Genomic DNA, 27,340 nt, shown 5'->3' on the forward strand with positions numbered 1-27,340 from the left:
GATCAACAAATGCAATCGCTGATTATCTTCCAGGGATTTTTGTAATGCCTAAAGTTTATTATTAATATTAATAGTTTTTAACTTGTCAAAAGAATCCAACCTAGATTTTAAAATCAGGTTGACAATTAAAAGCAGCGCCGCGTAGTTTTCCTTCTTCAGATGCTTGTAAAGAAAAAGGCAACAGATTTCATTTGCATGGTTCATTGCCTTTGTAGCAAGTGGCATGTACTGTTGATGTGTTAACAACATGATCTTCAAATTCTCTGATTCAATAATTAAAAAAAAAAAAGGCCAAGACTGATTACGATACAATGTGCTGAGAAAAAAAACCTTTTCGTTTCAACAATGACTCAAATATGATACAAATGACCTCCCAATAACCATAAATACAAGGAAATCAATGTCACCTAACCTGTATCACAAAATCTTCATCGGGAGACCGAGGCCAGACCCAGCAACTGCCAATTGATTGCTAATACCTATGCATATTTGGTCCAACTTGATCATGGTAAACATTATATTCATCTCTTGAAGGCATTCTAGATTTCATACTTGTTTGCAGTCCTGAAAACCCTTCACTAGAGCCAGTTTGCGTTCTCGACATAGGCTGCAATGTTGGAAATCCTTGACGATAGCCAGTTGGCATTCTCAACATAGGTTGAAGTACTGAAAATCCATCACTAGAGCCAGATGACATTCTCGGCATTGGTTTCAGTTCTGGAAACCCATCACTGGAGCCAACTCGCATTCTCGACAGAGGTTGCAGTCCTGTAAATCCATCACTAGAGCCAGCTGGCATTCTCAGAAGTGGTTGCAGTCCCAGAAGTCCATCAATAGAGGTAGTTGGCATTCTTGGCACTAAATCTGCATAGGAAGGATAGGTGTATCTACTTAAAGCAGGTAGACCAATTCGTGCATTCAAGTAGGGATCAACATATGGCTTCTGAGTAGAAATTCTAGTTGCAGTGTCCAGTTGAGGTCTGGAAGTGTATCGATTGGCCTCAGCAGGTCCAACTCGCATGTTGGGATTGGGATAATAACCTGCCAAACTTAACACAGAAGCAGAATAAGACCCCAATGAATTGGCATGAAGATGAGTAGTTTCAACTTGGAAATCAGTTGGTACCCTGAATAGACCAGGACATCCAACAGGAATCTCCATGGTATCACTAGCCTTGATATCCGGAACAGTGGTTTCTGGCATTCTTACCATATCCACCACTTGGTTTGATAATGGCAATTTATCAAGCTTCTCTTTTAGCGATAACTTAGCACATTGAAGTGCTTCCAACACACTCTCCAAGCCATTGGTTGTTTCATGCACAATCACCGCATGGGAATTGTTTTGGCTGTATAGTACTTCTCGTTCGGCAAAATTCCCACCCATAGGAGAAGATTTCTGTGCCAATTGATGATTAGGGAGCCTAGATGAAGGTGGAGGAAGAGAGTTATTCTGAGACCAATCTTGCTCCTGCTGCTTAGAGTCAACTTCTAGTTTCTCTTGGCATGAAAAAGAGAAAATAGCTGGGAGTTCGTTACCAGGTGTACTTTTGCTACTGCTGGACTGTTGATCCAACAGGCATCCCATATCATCATTCCTATAGGGAAGGAAGGCACTGGGAGCTTGGGCTTCTACTTGATCATTGCAACAGACATCTTCTGCTTCTGACTTTGCACCTTGGCCATGAGAAGGGACCATGTCACCAGGATCTGTCATTTCTGCCCTGATATCATCCCTTTTTTCAGTGATGTCTGACCGATTCCCAGGTTCACACAAACCCTTCATAGTTCACAAACAAGAAACAAAGACTTAATTTCAAGTACAACAAGAACACAATATCCAAACATAACCAAGCATTCCGTATTGTAAGGATGTAAGTGATTGAAGTAAACAGAAAAAGAAAGGAGATAAATCATAGGATTTTTTATCAAGTGGGACAACACATGTGAAGATAGCTTTCTGTTTGCAAATAAAGGTCAATATGCAAGTCTAGATCATCCAGTAAATAGAATGCCCTGTCAATTTCCAAATGAAAAAAAAAGGAGAAAGAAAGAAAGAAAGAAATCAAGGCATCAAAAGCTAGTTACAGAAAAATTTTAAGTCAAACTGATCAGTATCCCAAATCTCATGAAGGATCAGCACTGGAGTTCCATAATTATTGGTAACAAAGCAACCTATTCTCTAACAATGGTGTTGAAGTACTTGGCCTGCTCTTTTGGATGTGGATATCACAAACATTACCGAGTATTGATCAAGCTTTTCTTTAACCATGTAATTTGAAGATAAAAGGTGTGAGTAGGTGACCATGTATTTCCAACAAAATGCAATACACCTTCTATGCTTTGCAACATAGCAGGGGTTTGCCGAGTTTTGTAGAATTGAAGGTATATAAATGTTATGCAATTTTAAAATGTGCATATGAAGAATACCGGAGTACAACTGTAATTTTCTTTGAACCTTTCCTCCCATTCTCTCTGAGCCTTTTCTTCTGCCTCATATTGACCTATGAGCTGGGCCTGCTGCTCTAATGCTCTTTCCATATCTGCATCTTGCCCGCTTCCATTAACATAAAGGCCAATTTTACCCACTTTCTCTTCCTTGTCTCTAGGACCTTCCAAGGTCACAGGCCCATCTTTGAAGCATCTGTCAGCTCCATTTTCTTGAGCATCAAACAGGAGAGGCCCATTGTTTACCTCATCTGCTGCAGATCTGACAACATAAACAAAAGGCAGAAAGATTTTATATATGAATATGGTGGTAATGAATCCAATGATTTTCTTTTATGTGTCTTTATATGTGTTGAGAATGCATCCAAGGTGTCTTGGAAAACAACAAACCACAATGAGAAATTCTTGGTTACTCTTAAAGTGGACACAGAACATCCTACAACATATGGCACATTTGCAAGCAGAGGATACCAACACCACTCAATAGATTCAAACTGAGAGAGATTCAATTGCAATGACAAATTTGCCATACCAAATTAACCATTTTCATCAGTTTATACATCCCAGTGTTATAAATGTGGTAGGATACCAGTGTTATTCAAATTCGATTCCAAAATTTTCCTATACCTGATCAATGTTTTAAAAGTGCAACGTGCAAGAAAAAAGTGCAAAGGGCTTTTTGTGCCCCAGGAACAAGGTGCAAGGTGAGGTATGCGCCTTTTCGAAGCATGGTGCAAATTTTTAAAAAATTCAAAAAAAAAATACAAAAAAATGTAAAACTTCAAAATAAAACAAGAAAATATATAAATAGTATTAATTAAAAATGCAAATATTGATTTTAAACTAAATGTTTCAAAATATTATTAGCTCAAATTAAAATACATAAACATAACATATAAAGCATATTTAAAGTGAAAATGCAAATATAAAATAACACAACATATAAAACATATTCAAGCACTATAAATAACACATATAAAGCATATATAACACATAACTTTCAAACTCTTTATTACTTTCCCAATCACATCATTTCAAAAAGCTAGTGTGACGTTAAATATCTTTCATTCCTAATTTCACGAGCTGCCTTTGTACCAAGCCCCCTTAAGGCAAGCCCAAACAAGTCCATGTTAGGGTCTTAAATTCTTAATTCGTACAAAAAAAGGTTTTATAAATTTAATTATAATTCAATATCTTTAAAAAAAAAGACTTGTATCAAAAAAAAAAAAGTGAATGAACAATATTAACAAAAAGGAGTTGAGTAGAGGCATTCACCTTTTCAAAGGGGTTGTGCCTAGGACTAGGCAAGACACAAACCTTGAAATGTGCCTCATCTGTGCATCTAGACATGCCTTTTATTTATTTATTTTTGAAGATAAAAGAGTTAAAGTACTCAAGAAGAAGAAGAAGAGGAGGGCCCTTGAATAGGCACCCAAATACAAATGGGCCCTTGAATTACAAACGGGCCCTGAAGAATTCCTTTTCTTAACATTTGAAAAAAAAACTGCAAATGGGCCCTTGAATAGGTGCCTAAATACAAAAAACATGAAAGGACATAAATGCCCTTACACTCTCAACACTCCCCCTCAAGCTGAGCATAAATATTTGTCATGCCCAGCTTGCTAAGATTATTGTCAAGCTTTGATTTTGAGACACCTTAATAAGACAATCGGCCAATTGATCTTAAGACCACACAAAAGGTAAACAAACCTCTCCACTAGAAGCCCTTTCTCTAATGAAATGTCGATCAACCTCTATATGCTTTGTACGATCATGTTGAACAGGATTGTGGACTATGTTTATGGCTGCTTGATTGTCACAATATAAAATCATTGGAGTATCAATCTGCACTCCCATTTCTATCAACAAGTTCTTCAGCCATAACAATTCGAAAACTCCATGAGCCATAGCTCTATGCTCTACCTCTGCACTAGATTGAGCCACAACTGATTGTTTCTTACTTCTCCAAGATATAACATTACCACCCACCAAGGTACAATAGCCAGAAGTAGACCGCCTATCATCAATAGAACCTACCCAGTCAGCGTCAGAATAAGTCTCTACCTTGAGATGCCCATGATTAGAATACAACATCCCTTTTCCTAGACATCTTTTTAAATAGGCAAGTATTCTATTCACTACTTGCATATGAGATGATCTAGGCATGTGCATATATTGGCTAACCACACTCACAGCATATGATATATCTGGTCTAGTCAAACACAAGTAGAGAAGGCGACCGACAAGTCTTTGATACATAGCTTTGTCAAGAAGGACATCTCCATCGTCAACTCCCAACTAATGATTAGCATCAATTGGAGTTTCAGCTGGTTTACAATCCAATTTCCCTACTTCCTAAAGTAGATCAAGGACATATTTCCTTTGAGAAATATAAATGCCCCTCTTTGACCTTGCGACCTCAATCCCTAGGAAATGCCGAAGATTTCCAAGATCTTTAATTTCAAATTCAGTAACAAGAAAAGACTTAAGTTCAGCAATTCCAGAGATATCATCCCCTATGATAATGTAGAAATACTAAGTAGCCACGAGTGTGATAGAAAGACAGATAACCCACACTTGGTTATTTTAATTCGTTTTAAGTTGGGTCGGCCGGCCTTATCCTATGTTATGATTTGTTTTATTCTAGAAAGGATTAGGATTTATCTTTCTTTTTTTTATCTCCTATTCTTGTAAGGAAACTAAACCATATAATGAAATTTATGGGGCGGCAGAATAATCAACCGATCCCCTTTCTCCTCTCTTCTCCTCTCTTCTCTTCTCTCCCTCTTCCCTTCTCTCTTCGAAGCCTAGTTCTTTTCCTTCCTTGCAGTAAGTCAGAAATCTACTAGTTTTCTTCAAGTTGGTATCAGAGCGATTGGCGAGAAAAACTAGGGTTTTCATGTAAGCCTGATCTGGTCGGCTACATGAAAATCCATTAGATCAAGACCTCTGCAGCAGCTGCCTGGTTCTTGGAGGTTACTGGAGTACTGTAGACTGCCCAAGAAGGTGAAAGATTGAACCAGGAAGAATCAGAGATCAAATTCGATCAAGGTAGGGTTTCAAACCAAAGAGGACGATCAGAATTCTTTTTTTCTGAGAAAGAGTTCAGATTCGATCAAGGTTAAGGTTTCAAACCAAAGAAGACGATCAGAGTTCCTTTTACTGAGAAGGTACAACCTTTAAGCAGCATAATAAATCTGAGATCACCTTGCTGTTTTTAAAGAATCAAGACCTGTTCTTTGCTGATCTTGACCTAGGGTTCTGGTGTTTTGATTAAAGTTACAGTTCTGGTTCTTATCCTTTACTGAAATCAGTTTCTGAACTGTTATTCTCTGGTGTTTTGATTAATGTTACAGTTTTGAGAAGGAACTGTCACTGAAATTAAGTTCTGGTTCTTATTCTTTGCTGAGATCAGTTTCTGGATTGTTGTTCGTTGTTTTCTTGGTATTTCAGTAGAAAATTAGTTTTCTTTAGTCTTCTTGTTGGAGTTTTGCGACCTATTTAGTTTGGAAAAGGTTGGAAGTGAGATGAAAACTCAAGGGGAAGGTTTTGGGACTGGTAACATGACTGAAAATTCATTCCAGATTACCACTGTTAGGTTTGATGGAACAAATTACATGGAATGGGCCCAATCGGCAATGATGGCCATTGGGGGTAGAGGAAAATTAGGGTACGTGACTAGAGACACAAAGAAACCAGCCAAGGAAGATACATCTCATCCAAGATGGGTTAAAGAGAACTACTTGGTGATGACTTGGCTATGCAACTCTATGCAGCCTCACATCAGCTGAAACTACCTTTGGGCAAAAACAGCCAAGGAAATCTGGGACAGCATGAAGGAGACTTATTCTCAACCTCTTAATGTGGCTAGAGCTTATGAACTAAAGTGTGAAGTAAGCAACCTCAAACAAGGGGAAAAGTCAGTCTCAGTGTATTTTGCTACTCTGAAATCTCTTTGGCATGAAATTGATCACTTGGAAACTATTGAATGGAAAAGCCAGAGGGATGCAGCAACATATAGAAAACTGATTGAAACAAATAAAGTTTTTGAGTTCCTAGCCAGTCTAAACTCAGATTTTGATATTACAAGACAGCAACTTCTCACTAGGGAGAGTGTGACTCTATCTCAGGCCTATTCATTAGTCCACGGTGAAGAGAGTAGGAGGAAGGTGATGCTTTCTTTTCAGCCCATAGAAGCAGCCTTGGCAGCAACAAAATTCAAGGTTGGAGAGGAGAAGAAAAGGGAAATTAAGAAGGAAGACAAAAGAGATATTTTTTGTGATCATTGCAAGAAGCCCAAACACACTAGGGATACCTGTTGGAAGTTGCATTCTCACCTAATGCCAACTAGACTTAGAAGCAAGAAGGGGAGTGCTAATGTAGCAACTACTACTGACAATGCATCTTCTTCCAACATAAGGACCACATCTTTGGATGCCTTAGCAGTTGTCTAGGCTGTACTGACACAACTAGAGAATGAAGCTGGTATTTCTGGATCTACATCTTAGTCTTCAACCACCACACCTGCTCATCCTACTTCAGCCCTTGCTCATACAGGTACAAGAGCTACCGCATGTCATGCTTCTATCCCAGGTAACACTAGACCTCTCCGGGTAATAGATTCAGGTGCTTCAGACCATACGACCAGCTTATCTACTTTGTTTAGCACCTATTGTTTATCCTCTGGGAGAGACAAAGTTTCTATTGCTGATGGCTCTCTTGTGCCAATTTCTGGCAAGGGAGATGCCATCACCATATCCTCAGTTTTGCATGCTCCCAAGCTTAGTGCTAACTTGCTTTCAGTTAGTAGTATTACTAAAAAATCAAAACTATTCAGTAATCTTTTTCCCTGATTGGTGTTTTTCAGGATCTGGAAACGAAGAAAGTGATTGGGATTGACCATGAGATGAATGGAGTCTATTTGCTTGAACATTCACAGGGGAAGCAGAGTGAAGTGGGAAATTGTTTGTCTCTCAGTCTTGGAGTAAGATTATGCTTTGACATAACCGCTTAGGTCATTTGTCTTTTGGGTCTTTGAAGAGTCTTTTATCCTTCGAGTAATTAAAGAAGCAACCTTCCTTTTGAAATTGTGCATATTGATGTTTGGGGGCCGTATCATACTCCTACCATGGGAAGGTATAGACATTTCTTGTCATTTGTTGATGATTATACCCGTTTCTCATGGGTTTATCTTATGCACTCTCAAGATGAGGTCATTTTTTTTACCCAGGCTTTCCATCAGATGGTTCTAACCCAGTCTGAAACCAAGATCAAAACTCTTAGATTCGATAATGCCAAGGAATACTTTGCAAAACCCTTGGCATCCTATCTCCTTGATCATGGGGTCATTCATCAAAGCACTCATCCTCGTACACCTCAGCAAAATGGGGTTGCTGAGAGAAAAAATAAACATATCTTAGAGGTAGCCAGAAGCATCATGCTCAACTCTAATGTTCCCATACGCTTCAGGGGGGATGCAATCCGTACAGCCGTGTACCTTATTAACAGGGTTCCTTCACGGGTTCTAAACAAGCAAACTCCATTCAGTCTTTTGTATCCAGATAAGGACATGTTCACTATTCCCCTCAAAACTTTTGGGTGTACTTGTTTTGTTCAAATCCTTGGACCTCATTGCTCCAAGTTTGATCCCAAAGCTACTAAATGTATTTTCCTTGGGTATGCACAAAATCAAAATGGATATTGCTGTTATGAGCCTGTTTCAGGGAAGCGGTTTGCGTCCATGGATGTCACTTTTTTTAGGATTTGCCCTACTATTATAGAGCTTCTCCTCAAGGGGAGAGTAATGAGGAAGGGATTTCAGTTTCAGCCCCAAAAGTTCATTTACCTGTCCCAGTTACTGAGGGAGAGAGTTGTGAAGAGGGTGAGGGTTGTCAAAAATGCAAAGAGTTGAGTGTATCACAAAAAGTGGTGGAGGCAGGTTGATTCTCGTGCTCAACAGAAATCCAGGTCAATTCCAACCAGTGTTTTAAAAGGCGTGGGAGGAATACGCCTACAGGCGCGCCTACAGGCGCGCCTCCAGGCGAGGCGCTCCCAAAACGCCTTGAGGCGTATGCCAGAGGTGCTAATACCTCTAAGGCATACACCTCTTGCGCTTTTTTCATGAGGTGTGCTAGAGGCGTACGCCTCTTATGCCTCATGCACACTTGATATGAAAATACAAGAAAAAAAAAAGAAAAAAGAAATAAAGGAAAGGAAAGGAAAAGAAAAGAAAAGAAAAGAAAAGGAAAGGAAAGGAAAGGAAAGGAAAAGAAAGGGAAAGGAAAGGAAAAGAAAGGGAAAGGAAAGGAAAGGGAAGGAAAGGAAAAGAAAGGGAAAGAAAAGGAAAGGAAAGGAAAGAGGAGAAAAAAAAAGAGAAAATGAAAGAAAAGAAAAGGAAAGGGAAGGGAAGAAAAGATAAGGGGAAAGAAAATGGTTTGCCCCCTACTCCGCTTCGGCGAGCTCGCTTCTCTCGCTAGCCTTCGCTTCGACAAGACCCCCCTTTGAACTACTGTTATGCATCTTTATTCTTAATATAAAAGATTTTTATTAAAAATAAAGAAAAAATGAGATCCCATTTTCCTCTTCATCCTCCTCCTAACCCCCCCTCCTCTTAAGAAGGCTTACGCCTCCTTGTGTTCAGGAGGATTACACCTCTTGTGTTCTAAATTATGCCTCACGCCTCCACTTTTTAAAACATTGATTCCAACATCTTCTATAGCCCTAGATCCAGACACTACTACTGCCCCCACAGTTGATCCCACCATTACAGATGCTCAGCCTTCACTGCTAGATGACATTGATCTTCCAATTGCAATTCGCAAAGGGAAGCGTCGTTGCACCTCATCCACTGCCCATTGCATCTCCAAGTTCCTTTCCTATGATTGTCTCTCAGAATCCTATAGATCTTACCTAGCATCTATTGCTACTATTCCTATACCCAGAAAAGTGCAAGAAGCCCTTCTGATGCCTGAATGGAAGGAAGCAATGGAATAAGTGATGGATGCTCTTGTTAAGAACAACACATGGGAACTAGTTAACCAGCCTAAAGGGAAGAAACCCGTTGGGTGCAGATGGGTGTTTACTATGAAATATAATGTTGATGGTACTATAGAGAGGTATAAGGCCAGATTGGTTGCAAAGGGATTCACACAAACTTATGGCATAGACTATACGGAAACCTTTGCACATGTTGCAAAGATGAACACTATCAAAGTCCTATTATCCATTGCTGCAAACTTCTCAAGGCCACTATTTCAATTGGATGTTAAGAATGCTTTCCTCAACAGAGACTTGCAAGGGAAGGTATACATGGAACTACCCTTGGTTTTAATAGTACAGAAGCAAGAAAGAAAGTTTGCCTTTTGAAGAAGGCCTTGTACGGACTGAAACAATCTCCAAGAGCTTGGTTTGATAGGTTTTGACTAGCTTTTGACAAATTCGGCTACATACAGGCTGAATCAAATCACACTCTCTTCTTTAAGAAGACAGATCTTTCCCTGACTCTACTTGTAGTCTATGTAGATGACATTGTGATAATAGGGAGTGATATTAGTGAAATTGAAACCCTTAAACAACATCTTCACAAGGAATTTGAAGTGAAAGACCTAGGGGAATTGCACTATTTCCTAGGAATTGAGGTAGCTCGATCTAAGCATGGCATTTTTATCTCTCAAAGGAAGTATGTTCTGGACTTACTGGAAAAAACTGAAAGTTAGGAGTGAAACCTACCGACACACCTATTGAGCTTAACCATAAAATAAGTGCAGAAAATGGAGAACTTCTTGAGGACAGGGCTATGTACCAAAGGCTGGTTGGGAAACTTCTTTATCTCTACCAAACTCGGCCAGATATTTCTTATGCTATTAGTGTTGTTAGCCAATACATGCATTCTCCTAGGACCATCCACCTCCTTGTAGTAGAAAGGATTCTTGCCTACTTAAAGAGATGTCTAGGGAGAGGTATACTCTTCAAGAATAGTGGTCACATGACAATAGAAGTGCATACAGATGCGGATTGGGCTAGATGTGTTGATGACAGGAGATCCATATCTGGATATTGTGCATTTGAGATTGAGAAAAGCCAATTCTAAGAGAGCTTTTTGAATCTGTTAAACCAAGCTCTAGGGGACTGTTTAAGGCCATAAAGGGATTTCTTCAAATGACAAACATTTCCTTCACTCCTATTCACTCCAGGAGGAAGTTCCATGTATACTTCTTCCTGAAGGTCGCCATTAAGGAAGGCATTCTTAACATCCATTTGATACAAGGACCACGAATAATGGGCAACAAGAGACATGATAACTCGAATTGAATTCATCTTGGCTATTGGAGCAAAGGTTTCCTGATAATCAATGCCGTAAGATTGAGTATACCCTTTTGCCACAAGTCGAGCTTTATGCCTTTCAATTGAGCCATCAGCTTTATGCTTCACTATGTAAACCCACTTACACCCAATAGGAACTTTGCCCACTGGAAGAGAAACAACGTCCCGTGTCTGATTTTTCTCAAGCGCCTCCATTTCTTGGTTCATAGTATCCTTCCAATGAGGGAATTGCACTGCCTCAGTAACACTGTGAGGGATAAAAACAAAAGCAATGGAAGAGATATAGGGACAATAAGAGGGAGATAAGGTATCATAAGAGACATAATTTGAGATAGGATATTTAGCACATGTCATTTTTGCTTTACGAACCACAATAGGAAGGTTAAGATCAGAAACCACACTAGGAGGCTCAGTAACAAGTTCACCGCAAGTATCAAAAACAAGAAGAGGTTCAGAATCCAAATTACCCGAGTCTGGGAAGTCAAACCGTAATGGATATTCAATCTCTAGAGTCATCCTCCTTTTCCGTCTAACGAACCACTAGTGCCAAGACCGAGGAACAGGAGGCACAGGAGGAGTATTACTTCCACTACAAGGAGGAAGAGGAGAAGGAGAAGGATCGACAATACCAGTTATAGCTGGAGCAGGAATCAGCATACAAAAAGGAGTCCAATCTTTACTAGCATTCTCCCCCTGAAGAGAATGACGAGAAGAGAAAAAGAAGGGAGTAGGATCAAAGAATGTGACATCTTTGGACACATACCTTTTTCCAAAGCGAGGATCATAACAATGGTACCCTTTTTGGACTAAAGAATATCCCAAGAAGACACACTTAATAGACTTTGGATCAAATTTCAACCTAAAAGGACTCATGTCATGGATGAAACAAACACACCCAAACACCTTAAGAGGAAGATGGAAGGTATCCTCATCAGGAAAAATAAGTTGATGAGGAGAATGGAAATGAAGGGTCCGCGAAGGAAGTCTGCTAATAAGATATACAACTATTTGTGCAACATCCCCCCAAAACCGAGTTGGGACATGCATCTGAAATAACAATCCCCTGGCAACTTCAACCACATGTCTGTTTTTCCTCTCTGATACCCCATTTTGTTAGGGGGTATGAGGACATGAACTTTGGTGACTTGCTCCTTTCTCTTCAAGGAAAGTCTGTAAGTGCTTCTCAAAGTATTTCTTAGCATTGTCAAATCTAATAATCTTAATCTTCTTTTGAAATTGTGTCTCCACCATATTAAAATAGCCATTTATAATTGAAGGAACTTCATCTCGGCTCTTTCCGCTCTTCATCAAATACAGTCAGGTATACCACGAGTAGTCATCAACAAAAAGAATGAAATATTTATAACCACCCATATATGGAATAGAATAAGGTCCCCAAACATCAATATGTATTACATGGAAAGCAAAATTACTTCTCTTGTTACTTGCAAAATATGTGGTTGTACATTGCTTTGATAGTTGACAGATCTCACATTGTAGACCAGAACTAGACACGGAACAAAAACTTCAATAAACCAAAAGACACATGTCCAAGACGGAGATGCCACAATTTCAATTGACTTAGTTTTTCATCATGACAGAACTCAGACATACACATTAACCCAAACTTTGGAGACTTATCAAGAAGATAAACTCCATCAGCTTCATGTCCACTACTAATCGTCTTCCCCGTACTTAGATCCTGGAAGACACAATAAGATGGACAGAAGGTTATAGAACAACTATAAAACTTTGTAAGTGAGCTAACAGATAAGAGATTTCTATGCAGTTGTGGGACATGGAGAATTGATTTCAGAGAAAGGTTGTTGGTAAGTTTAACTTCACCCAAACCCAAGATTGGGGTCTGAGATCCATCAACAACAATAATCTTACCTTTCCCTAAAAAAAGTTTATACGTGGTAAAGTAGGAAGGCATACCAATCATATGATCACTAGCTCCTATTTCAATTATCCAAGAGCCAGAGGATGAGGCATGACACGCAAGTGCAGTACCTAATTTTGCAAAGGCACTAAAAGGTGTATGTGAACCAGCAGATGTAGGCAACCTACTCTTTTCAAAATGGATCAAAATGCCTCTCAATTTTTCCATCACATCAGAGGTGTCATGAGTAGATGCCTGAGCAGAAGAATTTCCCTTAAGCATGTGAGTTTGAGAATCATGACTAGTTGTAGCAACATGAGCATTAACCTTCTTTCCAGTTTTAAACTTCTCAAGCTTTAGGTGGGGATTTAGTTTCTAGCACCTATCCTTGGTGTGCCTTGGCTTCTTGCAATATTCACAAACTACCTCTTCAGGTTTACTAGAACTCTATTTGGGTTTTATAGACACAAGAGTTGTGTGTTCACTAACAGGAACTTGCATCATGGCAATCCTCCTATTCTCTTCATTCTACACCAAAGAATATGCTGTGGAGAGTGACAAAATATCAACACTAAGGATGTGTTGCCTAGTGAAATCATAATCGGCATTTACTCCAACAAGGAAATCAAAACTCGGTTTTTCTCAATGCACTTCATGTATTGTTCAGCATCAATAGGATCCTTCCACTCCAAAGCTTCTAAATGATCCATTTCTTCCCAAATTGATTGTAAGGAAGAGAAATACATGGCCACCGATTTCTCCCCCCATCACATATTACATGCTTCTCTTTGCAATTGATAGATTCTAGCCGTGTTCTTCGCTTGAGAATAAGTTGAAGTTAACCCATCCCAAATGTCCTTAGTTGTTGAAAGGAATATATAGTTGCAGGCAATGTGAGGCTGCATAGAGCATACAAGCCATGACATAACCAACAAATTATCCTGATTCCATTTGGAATAATTTGGATCTTTGAGCTTCGGCTTAGCTTCCTTACCGATAATAAACCCAAGCTTACCTCTTCCACCAATTGATTAGCTGATTGAGACCATTCAAGAAAATTAGTTCCATCTAGTTTTATAGTAGTAATTTTCCCTCTAGCACTGTCATTACCTCCCAGGAGGACATAGGTAGGTACGTACACATCCTTGTGTGAGTCCATTAATCACCACCCCTCTAAAAACACTTTTCTCACCAACACTAGATGAACACCCAAACACCTTTCCTTGAAGGTTAAACACAGGCTACAACAGTAAAACAAAAGAAAAGGTGTTAGCGGCAAAATAGGGGACGAAAAACATTCCCAAAAAAGTTTTAGGGCTCCAAAAAATCTGAGACTACTTCCTATAATCTCAGAGATTTACCACAATTCATATGCAAGTGGATTTAACAACAACCAGCACACAATGCGAGCATGCAAGCCCTAAACTCCAAATCTGTATTTTTTGCCAATTTTCATCTGAAAAATCCAAGAAAATGTAAAAGAGCTTCATATCTCCATGATATGTATATCAAAATTCCTATAAAAACGAGGCACATCAATGGGTGTCAAAACCGTAAATGGACACCATCGATTGTACAGGCTACTAACGTCAACCGGCAATGTGCTGACGTCAACAAGTTCATCTGTGAGTCACAACCAGTGGTTGATGCTCTCCTTGATCTTCCAATGCTTTGATACCAAGTTAAAGTACTCAAGTTAAGAAGAAGAAGAAGAAAGGGTTTTGTCAAAAAACTTAGGTGTGTTGTTGTTCACACCTTGAAGAAGAACCAAACTAAAATAAAACCCAACTAACAAAAGCCCCTTACCCATAAATCATTGTACCTGATTATCATTTTCATCAATTTCTATACATCCCATTGCCATAAATGTGGTGAGGCAATAGCTAGTCATTGCCTCTCTAATTGGTATGATTACCATTTAGTACCTAGGCAATGACTAGTCAACAAAAATGATATGTTCTAAATTTAAGATATTGATGCAATCTATAAATAAGTTAATACAAGTCACCAAGGTTCGAAAAACGTTACGTATCGGCCGATAGGTATCGTATCGAGCCCTTCCTGATACGCCCCTACAGGGATTGTATCGGGTCAAGGCCTGGTTCAGAGGATAACCGGGATTTAAACCGGCCCCTCTGAACCAAAATCGAAAAAAAAATAAGTGGAAGTTAAAAAAAAAAGGGCCCCTACCAGCGTATCGGCTAGTATCGATACTTTGAACCTTGCAAGTCACAATTATGCAATAAAAGAATGATATTGAACATTTAGTTTACAGTCTTTGTTTTTCAAACATTAAAATAAAAAGTTAGGCTGGATAGGCTAGGATAGAGAAGTACAAACTTTCTTTTCCAAAGGAAGAGGACAACCTTTGACTATCTGGTGTGCCCTTTATCTAAGTAACTCCATACCAAAACACCACTAGGCCATTATTATCCAATGTTGGTCCCATCTATCTGGAGTCTTGGGAGGGATTGATTGGATATGGTCCTAACCTTTGACATGTTTTTTTTTTTTTTTTTTTTTTTGCACATAGTGGCCACCCTTAGACATCTACATACCACAGATTGGGAATTTTGATCGATAACATCAAACTTTCATTAGAAAATATATGCTAATAGTACATGACAAATAAGTACGAAGTGTACAAGGCAAAAGGACAATGAAAGATAAAAACTCTTCTCTCTCCCCACCAAGGTTCAAAGTATTGATATAGGGCGATACGCCGATAGGGAGTAACGGTACTCTTTTTTTTGTTTCTTTTTTATTTTTTTTAATCTGGTTCAAAGGAGCCGATTTAAGGCTGGTCTACCCCCTAAACCACTTCCCGACCCTTGTTTGGCTAAAGTTTCTCTTCCCACCCCTTGTTTGGCTAAAGCATCCACTACAGAATTAGTACAGCATTTTATCCAGTTGAAAGAGATTTCCATCTCTCTTGTCAGCCATCTAAATTTCTTCTTTTCATTGCTGTAAATCCACATCATCTCATCACTTTGTATCCAATTAATTACCAATCTCGAATCTCCCTAAATAATTAGTTTTCTAATATTCAGTTCTTTGCCCTTTGTATAACCTCCATCAAGGCCAGAACTTCTTTTCATTGCTGGAAACGCTTGAGTTTTTTATCTAGGGAGAGGTTGAAAAGTCTAGGGAAGAAGGTTGCTAAGGTAGAATTCCCCCACCAAAGGTCTTTCCAGAATTTAATTTTTGAACCATTCCCCACTTTATATCTAATAAAAGGAAAAAATGTAGGGTGTGAAGAGACTATACCTTTCCAAGGGTTTGAAGACTTTACCCAATTCGAAAGGAGATTGCTATCCCATCTGTTATTGCTTAATCCATATTTGCTTGTGACGACAGCTGCCCAAAAAGCATTGGATTCGATGGGGGACCTCCACAGCCATTTACCTAGAAAATAAGTGTTTTTTTCTTTCAGATGTCCAACTCCTAGACCCCCTTCCTCCTTTGAATTGCAAACTTGATCCCCAACTTACCAAATTATTTCTTTTTTCCCCTCCTCTATCCCACAGAAAGTTTTTTTTTTCTCAATTAAATTTCTTTCTTTCATCGGAATTCAGAACACTGAAAGGAAATAGATAGGCAAATTTGCTAGGGAGGCTTTTAGAAGTGTGGTCTTCCCCCTTTTGATAGATAACATCTCTTCCAAGATGCTAACTTCTCACATTTCTCCACCACCGGCCCCCAAAAGCTAAAGGATCTTGGGTTTCCTCCAAGGGGCATCCCTAAATAGGAAATAGAGAGGTTTTCCACTTTGCATTCCAGCACTAATTTGAACTGTTCAAGGAGATCCTCTATTATAGAATTTATGGCTACTATGCTGCTTTTGCTGAAATTGAACATCAAACCCGTGATTAGTTCAAAACATTCAACTATTCATTTTGCATTAGTGATGTTCTCTATGGAGGCATCTAGAAATAAAATGATATCATCAGCAAATTGTAATTGAGAAATAGGAACCGAGTTCCTCCCTATTTCAAAACCTTTCACCAGATTAAGAAGGTTGGCTTTCTCAAAGAGGTAAAAATATCCATCACTAGAGTGAAGAGGAAAGGAGAGAGTGGGCAGCCCTGTCTTAGCCCTCTACTTGCTTTGAAGTAACCTTTTAGTTCCCCATTAACCATCACTCTTTCATCCACCTAATCCATCCTACCGAAACCCCTCAGTTTTAGGCAATCTAAGATGCAATCCCAATCTACTTTGTCATAAGCTTTTTCAAGGTCTAATTTAACTAGAACCCCGAGCTTCTTAGAAGCTTTTCTGTCTTTTACATACTCATTTGCAATTAGGATGTTGTCCACAATTTGTCTTACCTTGACGAAAGCAAACTGATTTGGGGATATCAATTCTCCTAAGGCTTCTTTGAGCCTCCTTGCTAACACCTTGGCCAAAATTTTGTGAATGCTTCCCACCAAACTTATTGGTCTAAAATCCTTGACCTCGAAAATTCCCCCCTTTCTTTGGGATAAGACAAAGGAAGTTTGAATTTAATCCTTTATTTACAATGGAAGAGGAGTGGAAATCCCTGAAAAACTCTATTAGATCTTCTTTAACAATCCCCCAGCACTTCTGAAAGAACAAGGGGAAACCATCTAGCCCTAGAACCCTATCTCCATCCATGCTAAAAACAGTCTCTTTAATTTCTGATACTTCAAAGCTTCTTTCCAGCCAAGACTTCTTTTCTAAGGGCAGGGTCGAGCCTTCCCAACTCCTCAAGAGATGGCTGCAAGCTCTCTCCTTAACAGTACAGACTTCTGAAGAAGGAAAGAAAAGCTTCTGTGATCTCCTCAACATTCTCCACTTCCCATTTGTCCACTTTCAATTTAGAGATGAAATTTTTGCTAAACCTTCCTGAAGCGTAAACATGGAAGAATATTAAGTTATTGTCTCTTTCCTTTAGCCATCTCACTCCCAATCTCTGCCTCCAATAAATTTCATCTCTTCTGACTACCTTCTCCCACATTTTCCTCAAGTCAGCTTTCTTACTCTGCCTGAGTTATCTATAGAACCATTTTGTTCCCTTATATCTAACTCTTCCAGCTCCGAAAGAATTCACCTTTTCTCATCTTCAAAGGCCTTGAACTCTTCTTTTCCCCAAACTTTTAACTTCCTTTAAATTTTAGCTTTTGTAATAGCTTGTAACCAGCCTATCCCTCCACATTACATTCCTTCCACCAATCAGTGTAAGGCCCACACTTTTTCCAGTCTGAAAGGGGATTTTCTTTTAATAGTCAATTCAGTATTCAGCACTAAGGGCCAATTATCAGAAGTGCATCAAGGCTGAATTTCCTGGAATAAGTTGGGAAAATTCTCTATTCATTCTTGAGAAAGGAGAAATCTGTCAAGTCTGCAACTGATGTTATTTTCCTGCATATTTGACCATGTGAACTGTCCATTCTTGAGGGGAAGATCACACAAGTTGTGTCTAGAAATGCTCTGCACCTTAAGTGCTCTTGACTGAATCTTATAACATTGAAATCTCCTTCTATACACCACGGAATGTCTTCCTCTTCATGCAAAGAATCCAACTCCCCCCAGAAACTCTCCCTCATAGGGAGAATTAGGACCATACACCCCAATTAAAATCCAGTTGAATCCATCTTTAATGTTGGTGAAGAGGACTGAGATTGAGTATTCTCCTTTGTCAATCTCCAAGCCTGAGAGTTCGTCTTCATTCCAAGCTAAGATGACACCTCCTGAAGATCCCACTATAGGAATGGCTGTCCATTTCTTACCCCTTAATGTCTCTTTGATTCTTGTAGAATGACTATGTCCGGGTTTGCTCTTTCTAAGGTCTCCTTCACTGGGTTTCTTTTGAGCTGACCTCCCAACCCCCAATCATTCTAGCTTAAGATTTTCATTAAGCCTCTCTTCTGAAATTTCCCTTGTTTGTCCTACTACCTCCTGAATTTCGATCCTGTAACTAATCCCCATTGAAGCCTTTGTAATTCCTTTCCAGGTCCCTTTTTCCCACTTATTTCTGCTTTGTTCCTCCTCAGCTATTCCCTGTTTTTCTCGACTTGTCTCCCTTCTTTCAATTCCCAATAAGTTTGTTAACTTTTCCAATCCTAATTCCACCAAATTAGGACTAACGAGGATTGGAAGAAGTCCCGGTTGATGACCAACGAGCTTGATGAGGATTGGGAGAAGAGACTGGCGAATATCTTCCTTGTCTACAACCATGGCTCTCTGAGTCCAAAAGCTTGCCATAATCTGGATTGGCTAATTGAGTTTGTTCTAGGATCTCGACACTCCCCCAAACTACATTCCCTTTGAATAGTTTTTGGACCCTTTCGAACACTTTTTCCTGAGAATCTGAATTGCACTCTGTTGCATAGGAGCTGATATCTTCCCCTAAATCGTCTTCCTCAGTAGTTGAAGCTAAAACAGAGCTCACTGAAGGAGTGGGAGCTTTGAAGACGTTACCTTTCTGCCAACCCGAGCTGGGAGGGGTTTCAGGCACTGAGAGCCCAGAGAATGAGGGGCTTTTGAGTGGGCTTGAAGAACTTGGGTCTGGGTCCACCAAAGAGTCATGGGCCTTTAAGGATAGGCCCTGGATTTTGAACCGATTAGAATTCGGGTTGGGTTTCAGATCCTGGTTTCTGGGTGACAGTTTTGAGTCTTGGGAAGTCTTTAAGAAGGATCGAGACTGTCTAGTTTCCTTCCTAAGTTTGAACTTTTGAGCTGCTCTGTTAAAGTTCTCGCCTCTGCTTTGAGACTCGCCGCCGACTTTGCTTCACCCTCTTGGAACTTGTCTGAGCTTGCATGTAGAGAGACGTCGAAGGAGGAGTTGCCACGTGGAAAGGAGCCGGTAGAGCGAGTCGACTTGTTCGTCTTCTCCACCTCTACAGAGATATAGAACCAGACGTTCCTATCGAGTAGGGGAATCGATATAGGGATAATATGAACGCCTCGCCTTTTCACTTTGATTCTGGCCTGGTTCAAGTCTGAGAGGTTCAGCGTCTGGGCAGACTTCCTGGTGGATACCACTGATAATTAGAAACAACCTTAGGGAATGAAGATTCAGCAACTTCTTTCCAGTTTCTGAGTAGATTGTCCATTGACACATTTGAAAAAGAATCAATGAATTTCAGCCAGTGTACTGCTCTAATCAAAACTGTGTCCCTAACCTCTTCAATCCTTCACTACCGGATTCATTTTATGTTTTTTTTCTTATTTTATATACCATTAGCCAAATAATTAGTGAATTTCATACACAATGTTTTAAAAGGCTAAAGGCATAGTTGAGGCGTAATGGCCCAAAAAGGTGAGGCGTAAGCCTCAAAGTTTAAGGAAATTTTAATTAAAGTTTGTAAATTGATGAAAATAACATATAATATGCCAAATTAAAATGATAGAAAGTACACAAATCCATAAAACTAGAAGTTTATAAGCAATAAGTTTTAACATTTAAGCATTAAATAAATTAATAACTAATCAACTAACAACTATAAACATTTTACATTTCATGTAAAAAACAATTTAGAGGAAAGGAAACAACTTAGTTGATTTGATCTATTATTATTAAAAAATAAGAAATATGAAAAATAACAAACTTGAGGCATTACAATTAGAATAATAAGAAAAATCTCACTTCATTTATCCAAAAGAAACTAAGAACTTAATTAGTCCTTTTTGCATTGAACTTTCTTAAAACACTAAGAAAAACTAATAGAATTTTATTTGCCTCATTGGCTTTTCTTTTTTATTTTTATTTGGCTTATAATTATTGAAGTGTTTTTTCTATATGTTTTACATTGTAAAAAATTATATTTTTTTGCATTAAATCACTATGTAATCATTGATATTTGAGGCTTATTCCTTTTTACGCCTCATGCCTTGAGGCTTGGGGTTTACACCTCATTCTGACAAAGGCTTAAGCCTCACATCAAAGTTATGAGGCTTACGCCTTGAGGCAAAATTTGTGCGTCTCACCTCAAGGCGTACACCTCACGCCTCAAGGCTTAAGCCTTTTAAAACAATGTTCATACAAGTCTTTTTTCTATTTTATTGTTTCTTTAATTTTATTCTATATCTACATTGTTTCAAATAATTAGAGATATTGACAAATAAATACAACTTTAAAATAACTTTGTGGCTGAGTTTGATTAGTCATTCATCAACTAGTCAACTTAGTCAATGCTTAGTCATTCTAGGTAACCACATCATGATTCATGAGTATCTACTGACTAGATAAAGATGCATACATATGGATCTCAACTGACTAGTTGACACCTTGATAACACTGACACATCCTTTCTTTCCCTTTGTACACCACCATCTCTTGTTACTATCTTAAGAGTATAGTTGATTAGAGGATTACGATTTTTTTTTCCATATTTTCTAATTGATTTGGCAGATTATAACTGTGATCAGGCTAAAGTAGACACAATTTCCTTTTTTTTAGAAGAGATAAAGTATTGTATTATATCTTCTCTATAAAAACTCAGATTACAAGTATGTATTGAGTATGCATCATGTACAGCCAGAAACTGTACATCTTTCTGTGCATGCCAAGAAATCAGGCCAACTATAAAACAAAAAACAGAGTTCTTCAGACCCTTTCTTCAACTTGAATATAATTATCTACAGTAGACATAATACTTAGGTGTGCAAGGCAGAGTTTCATCCAAGCAACCACAATTTAACGCTTATGTATGTTTGCTGCTTCATATCACTCTTTTACTGATAAAAATTTGATCACTCTTGGTTGTTTACTGTGTAACATATAACATAATGCCATTGCTAACTTTGGCCCAAAGTTTATTCATAACCAGTTTTATCAAAGTGTCAACTAATCATTGACTAGTCAGTTAAGGGTCAGACTGATTGCATCACTACCTAGGATGACTAAGCATAGACCATTTTCTCTTTCTAATATGTAACCTGGCGCTCTGTATGTACTCTTACAGATATTTTTATTTTAGTATATCTTTATTGCCAGGCTATCAATCAAATATGGTAACTAAAGGTGACACATTGGGTGAAGACTTTAGAGAATTTTCACTCTTATTCGGTTAATGATATCATACAAAATTGGACACAAGTAGCAAACTCTTCTACAGTTAAAGATAGAGAGGTAATGGAGTGGAAACCTCCAGGTTTTAATAAGATTAAGCTGAATTTTGATGGGAGATTTCTCATTCTCTTGGCAACCCAAGGACGGCAGGTATCGGAGGAGTGTTCAGAAACCATATGGGCAAGGTGGTAGCGGGCCCAATTGGTCATGGTGATTTATGGCACTACCACAAGGGATATGACTAGCAAAACAGATGGGGCTGCAACAGATGGAATAGGGATTCAAAACTTGCCATTTCCTAGACGAATGAAAACTCTCCAGGAGTATGGTTGTATGGGCACATTTTATGGAAATCTGATGCTTAGAAAAGGAAATGCATAGCACTTTGAGATGGGAGAGAAGGACCGCAAATGGGATGGAAGACTCCTTAGCTAAGCAAGGGGCACTCAGGCAGCAGTTTCCTGGGCAGAATTGTAGTTCTTTAATAGGAATATGTCTAACCTTTTTATGTTAATCTTATGTTTTAAGTATCATTAATAAAATACTCTTTTACTGATAAAAAATCCTATTAAATATGGCAACTAAAGTTCTTTTGCTTGAGTGGAAATTTAGATTGTCATCTAGAAGCCATCCTTGGAAACAACAGGAGGTCTTGAATTGCCTCAACAAATAAACCAAACATAAAAGAGAAAGGAATTAGAGGCTGACCTTGTTTCTCTTTGTTTTATCTGGCGACATGACTTCCCCAGACGCTGTCTTGGAGAAGATCCAGTTCTAGAAATCAAACTGCTTCGCCGCCTCCTAGCCTGTTCCATGTACTTCTTTTGAAGATGTTTATGACCATCACTACAGCTTTTCCATGATAAACATTTACCAGGTAAAGAAGTACCTTCAAAGCCCAAACCAGGCAACTCCTCTGGTTCCTTTCTTAGTTTTGAAGTCACAGAGTTTTCCTCTTCCTTCATGGAATTGTCCTCTTTTGTTTCATAGAAGAGTCCTTCCTGGTCAGAGCTTGAATCAAGTTCCTCAGATAAGTCACTGATTCCATTGTCCTCAAGTATAGTTAGAACTTCTTCTGTTGCTTTCTCTGCTTTCTTTCTTTGGAGAGTCACAACCTTTAGCTGTTCCTCCAGTTCCATAACCTATTTTGAGTGTCAGGCAACAAACAAAATGTATAGTACTTGAGAAATTCTGAACAATTGAGAATAAGGACAGTCAATAATTCAAATAACTAATAAAGTTCCCGGTGAAAGAAAAGAAACATGATAGATATTTTATAACTAGAAACAAAAGAAAAGGACAAAAAGAAAAGAAAATATAATAAACAGATAGATGGCAAACAAACATAGCTTCTCGACAGTAGATCAAACAAGAAAGCCTCCACAGAAAAAGATGAAGATTTCAATTAAACTTACTCTTTTAGCCAGCTCATCAGCCCTCTGCCTTGCAGTTCTTGAAACAGATCTTTCAGACAGCAACCGAGCACGAAGGAACTCGATAGTCATAGCAGTAGAGTCCTCCATACCAGTTATTTGCCTGGAAAGTAAGAACGAAGTTATTCATCTTTCACTTACCAAAAAAATGTTATTCAGCTTCCCTTCAAAATACAAACTCTGATGTCTTCATACGTTATCAAAGCCCAAGCCCTTTAGCATTTCCGCAGCAAATTACAAAAGTAACTAAAAGCAACAATTAGCTTATGTAAGACCCCCCTAACTGTCAACAAATCTAATTAGCAAATACCTAAAACCTGTAAAATCCAAAACAAGCACTGATCACCCATAATCAGTAGTAGAGAAGAATTTGCAACTCAAGAAAACCTTAACTCACTCATTTCATCATTTAACGCAATCCCATGAGTCCAAACACCCAGAACTCTTGTATCTCCCAAAAATTAAAAAAAAACAAAAAAACAAAAAAAAAAAAACAAAAGAAAATGTAGTAACATCATATACTTCTTCAAAATCCCTAAGTTTGTCCACATCCAGGATCCCTAGAGATACATCATACATCCCAACATTGTTAAGTTCCGAAACCCAAAAAGTCAGACAGCCAAGTTCTCCACAATCAGATAAAAGAAGACCATAAGAAACACTAATCTATAAGCCACAAAGAACAAAAATAAATCCATGATTCCGTACTCAACAACAAGTCAACTAGTAGCAACTTGAATGGGAAAGAAAATTTGAAGCGAGGGGAAAACGACCAAGTTTCTCTTTATACATCTTAATTACAAGCTAAAACAAAAGAAATGGGAGCTCCAGCTCCCTACCTCTGATCTTGCACATCCTGGCCTTCATTCCCAGAATTCTGCATTTTCAGTAGCAAGCTCGAACCAATCCACAAGAACCCTAACTTCGAAACTTGAGCTGCTGCTGCTACATCAGTGTGAACCAAATTACCTGAAATTCCAATCACCTTAGCATCTCATACATCAAGTTGAGCTCATTCTAAGAACCCGATCTACGGAAACACTAGCAAATTTGACGAATTACAGAGAATTGAAACCCAAATTCGACAAGAAGTTTGATCAAAGACGCCATTACATCGAAAAGGTATTTTTCATTTTTATTCTCCTTTCTCCTATCCTAGCCGACAGCCCCACAGTGACCGAAGAGGCAACAAAGAGAGGAATTCGCGTGCGCGCCCCACAAAGCACGCCCCTCACCCTCAGAAGTCCAACACCACATTCCAATCGTACCGTATACTGAGAACATCTCCAGACGACAAGCACGGATGATGTTCGCAATGCACGTTGAGATATGTATGTGGGGCGCTAATGTGAACTCGGAAGAGAGTGGGGTGTGTTTGATTGGTGACGCACATAATACACGCTGGAACTTCGTTTGACCATCATGACTCATGAGAACAGAGACGATGGCCACGTGGTGGGTATTAAACTTCTCGTCAATTTAGGGGGTGTGATGGTATCTTTTTTGGTATTGGCAAAGCGGGTTTTGGTTTGGAGTGATTATCCAGAATCATTTGGGCCTGGCAGTATCAGCATCTTTTGGCCCAGCCCAAGTCTCATCTCTGGCAATTTTGAAAGGTTTGGATCTTCATCTTCTGAGCAGGTTTGAAGCAAATTATTGAAAGCGATTGCGCCAATATCATACAAATACAATCACTGAACTCTGGAAACAGCAACAAGGCTCAAGATGCAATGTTTCCAATTCCAACTCAGTTGCCAATGTGCCAACAAAAAGAGGTCTAGTGGAGTCAGGTCTGTTTGTGGAAAATTGCCCTCCCTGGGTTGCAGATATGGCTAAGAAAGACTCCACTAGACCTGTTAATCCCTGTAACTAAGCTCTTTCTTCTTTCTTTAGCTGTTGATATGTCATCTTGTGTTATCAAAAATTAAAATTAGGGTGGTGGATAAATTGGGTGGTGTCTTTTCAATTGCATCTTAGCACAACAGATATTCTTTGCCGTGGTCAAAATTTGGTAGCCTAGGCCACACCACACCTATATAGGTATTCTGTAAGGTGTTGTGTGGTTCAGGGCCTCTGTGTATCTCATATACACAATGTGATGTGATCTACGTCGTCGATTAAGAATAATATTTTTTTGGTGTTTTAAGCAAAATGCAATTCAATAGTATGAATTAATTTAACAAGTGATAAAAAATTAAACACTAATGTTGATTTAAAAATTAAAAACATTAATAATATTATTATTGATAATAAAATTAATAAAATAATTATACTAATAATAAATAAATAAATAACTAATGCTGTTTTAAAAACCAACCCAGAGACCAAACTGTTTTTGCCTCCAGGTCGTGGACCACTCATTCGGCCGTCTGGGTCAAATGGGTTAGACCGTTCCATGTTAGCAATAATTAATCCATACATGTATATGCAAATATATGTATATATATAGATACATAAATACATACATACATACATGTATGCATATATATAAAAAAAGATATGAAATAGGACTATCAATAGGTCAAGAACAAACAATCACAATTAGGTTTTATCATGTCGGACAAAATAGTCCCTATAACTCAGTTTGGAAGGAGTATAAATACAAATATGTACAATACAAATACATACAAAATACAAGGTTTTACACTCTACAAATTTGTATTTGTACTCATTTCAAACTGAGCCTGTAATTTTTTTTTTTTTTTTATCGTATCAGAACCAGTATGCCCTCAACCATAGCAGAGTCAACCCATTAACAATTCTGTCAATAAACATCTTTCAGGTGAACCTTTCAACACAATGTTGCTAAACTAGATTTGGATGTAAAATTGTTTTGGTCACTTAAGGTGTGTTTTTGTATCCATATCAACATTAGGCCATTGGACTGCACTAAACTATAAGACAAAATGTTCCGTATTGCCTTTTGAGTTGGGTAATGTAAAAGTTACTTTTGGTGGAAACACCATTTAGATGTTTCTTGCTTAGGGGATATTGTGTGGGCGTTTTCTCCTATGTGGCACCCTATGCAATACTTAATTGTATACTTTAAGGAATGCCAATGGCTTGTTGTAATTATTAGCGTAATTATTCAACATTTTGATGATTTTTCTATTAGATTCCCAAAAGCTTAACATCTTTTTTAAGGGGAGATAGATAATAAGAACGAATTAAGGTGTAAAGGTTAAGCATGGGTCCCCAAACACATAAACCCTGTGCATGTATATATCAATACAATACAAAGTGTCTTTTTATTAGTTTGGGTATCATTACTGTTTTTTGTGTGTTTTTTTGTTTCACAGACTTATTTAATACAATTAAGTATTGCATAGGGTCTCAATGACTAACCCCATGATAGTTGGTATCAGAGTAAGATCTCATCAATACAATTTGACCCAATCAATTGGCCCTCAACATTGTGTAGGCTAGACATTGTAAACATTGTCTCGGTTGGTTCTGGAGATAGTGAGTAAGATGTAGGGGAAGAATAATGAAAAAAAAAGAGCTAGGAAAGGTAACTTTAAGGATGAGAAAAGAATGAAATCAGGACTCTGAGAATGGCCAAGCATTGATATATTTGGTTTAGATAAGTATATTTTTGTCATTATCATGTCAAGGACCCTCCTATTTATAGGTAAAGGAAAGAGCGGTTTTTAATATGCATTTATCAAGAATTCTAAAATATTCGATGGATAATTATGGGTTCGAATCTGTAAGTCATTGATATGATGGCACGCATTGGGTTGCAATTCATGGAGTAGATTCACTTTTATCCCATGTTCACAGGCACCTACCACATGTCATTGTGGGGAGACATACTTTGACAGAACGGGATCTGCTCTTCATACATGGGTGCCTCACAAGCACATCCACCGTGCATTGGGAATATCTCCCATGAATAATAACTTATAGGTATGGGAGATGTTTTCAATGCATGGTAGAATGTGCGTGTGAGGTCGGTGTGAGGCGCCCTGTGTGAAGAGTAGATCCGGTCTCCACTTTGACGTACTTAACGGCTTTTTCAGTTGCTTGTTTCTTATATTTTATCTTCAGTTAGTACATTTGTAGATTCGTTTCCCTAGGGAATGTCCACGGTGATTTTCTTTAATCCAAATTTTATTTGCACTTGAAAGTTCCACGGAACCAATTGATTTTGTTGTAGTTGCTTGTCTGTGGTGCTGCTTTATAGGTCTATCTCCTTACATTAACACCATAAAGAGCAAC

General features: G+C 38.5%; 1 protein-coding gene across 1 annotated transcript; it reads right to left on the minus strand.

The window, feature by feature from the left end:
* Positions 1-237: 237 nt before the first annotated feature.
* LOC148871106 (uncharacterized) lies at positions 238-24,332 on the minus strand. The gene is made up of 5 exons (XM_088972077.1): positions 23,959-24,332; positions 23,102-23,222; positions 22,395-22,828; positions 2,431-2,710; positions 238-1,780 (listed from the first exon to the last, which is right to left on the minus strand). Exons 1-5 carry the CDS (start codon positions 24,000-24,002, stop codon positions 473-475), a joined length of 2,187 nt encoding a protein of 728 aa, XP_088828203.1. The 5' UTR covers positions 24,003-24,332; the 3' UTR covers positions 238-472.
* Between the last annotated feature and the right edge of the window lie 3,008 nt (positions 24,333-27,340).

Source organism: Nelumbo lutea, chromosome 2, assembly GCF_056320005.1.
Source record: "Nelumbo lutea isolate HS-2025 chromosome 2, American lotus-T2T, whole genome shotgun sequence".
NCBI classification, from domain to species: domain Eukaryota; kingdom Viridiplantae; phylum Streptophyta; class Magnoliopsida; order Proteales; family Nelumbonaceae; genus Nelumbo; species Nelumbo lutea.

What these genes read in the sequence shown, in the direction of transcription:
- LOC148871106 (XM_088972077.1), bottom strand. Translation starts at nt 24,002, where the DNA reads ATGCAGAATTCTGGGAATGAAGGCCAGGATGTGCAAGATCAGAG. An exon ending in ATAAAACAAAGAGAAACAAG is followed by an intron (nt 2,711 to 22,394) that starts GTCAGCCTCTAA and finishes TTATGTTGTCAG; the next exon opens with ATCTGCAGCAGATGAGGTAA. An exon ending in AAAATTACAGTTGTACTCCG is followed by an intron (nt 1,781 to 2,430) that starts GTATTCTTCATA and finishes TGAACTATGAAG; the next exon opens with GGTTTGTGTGAACCTGGGAA.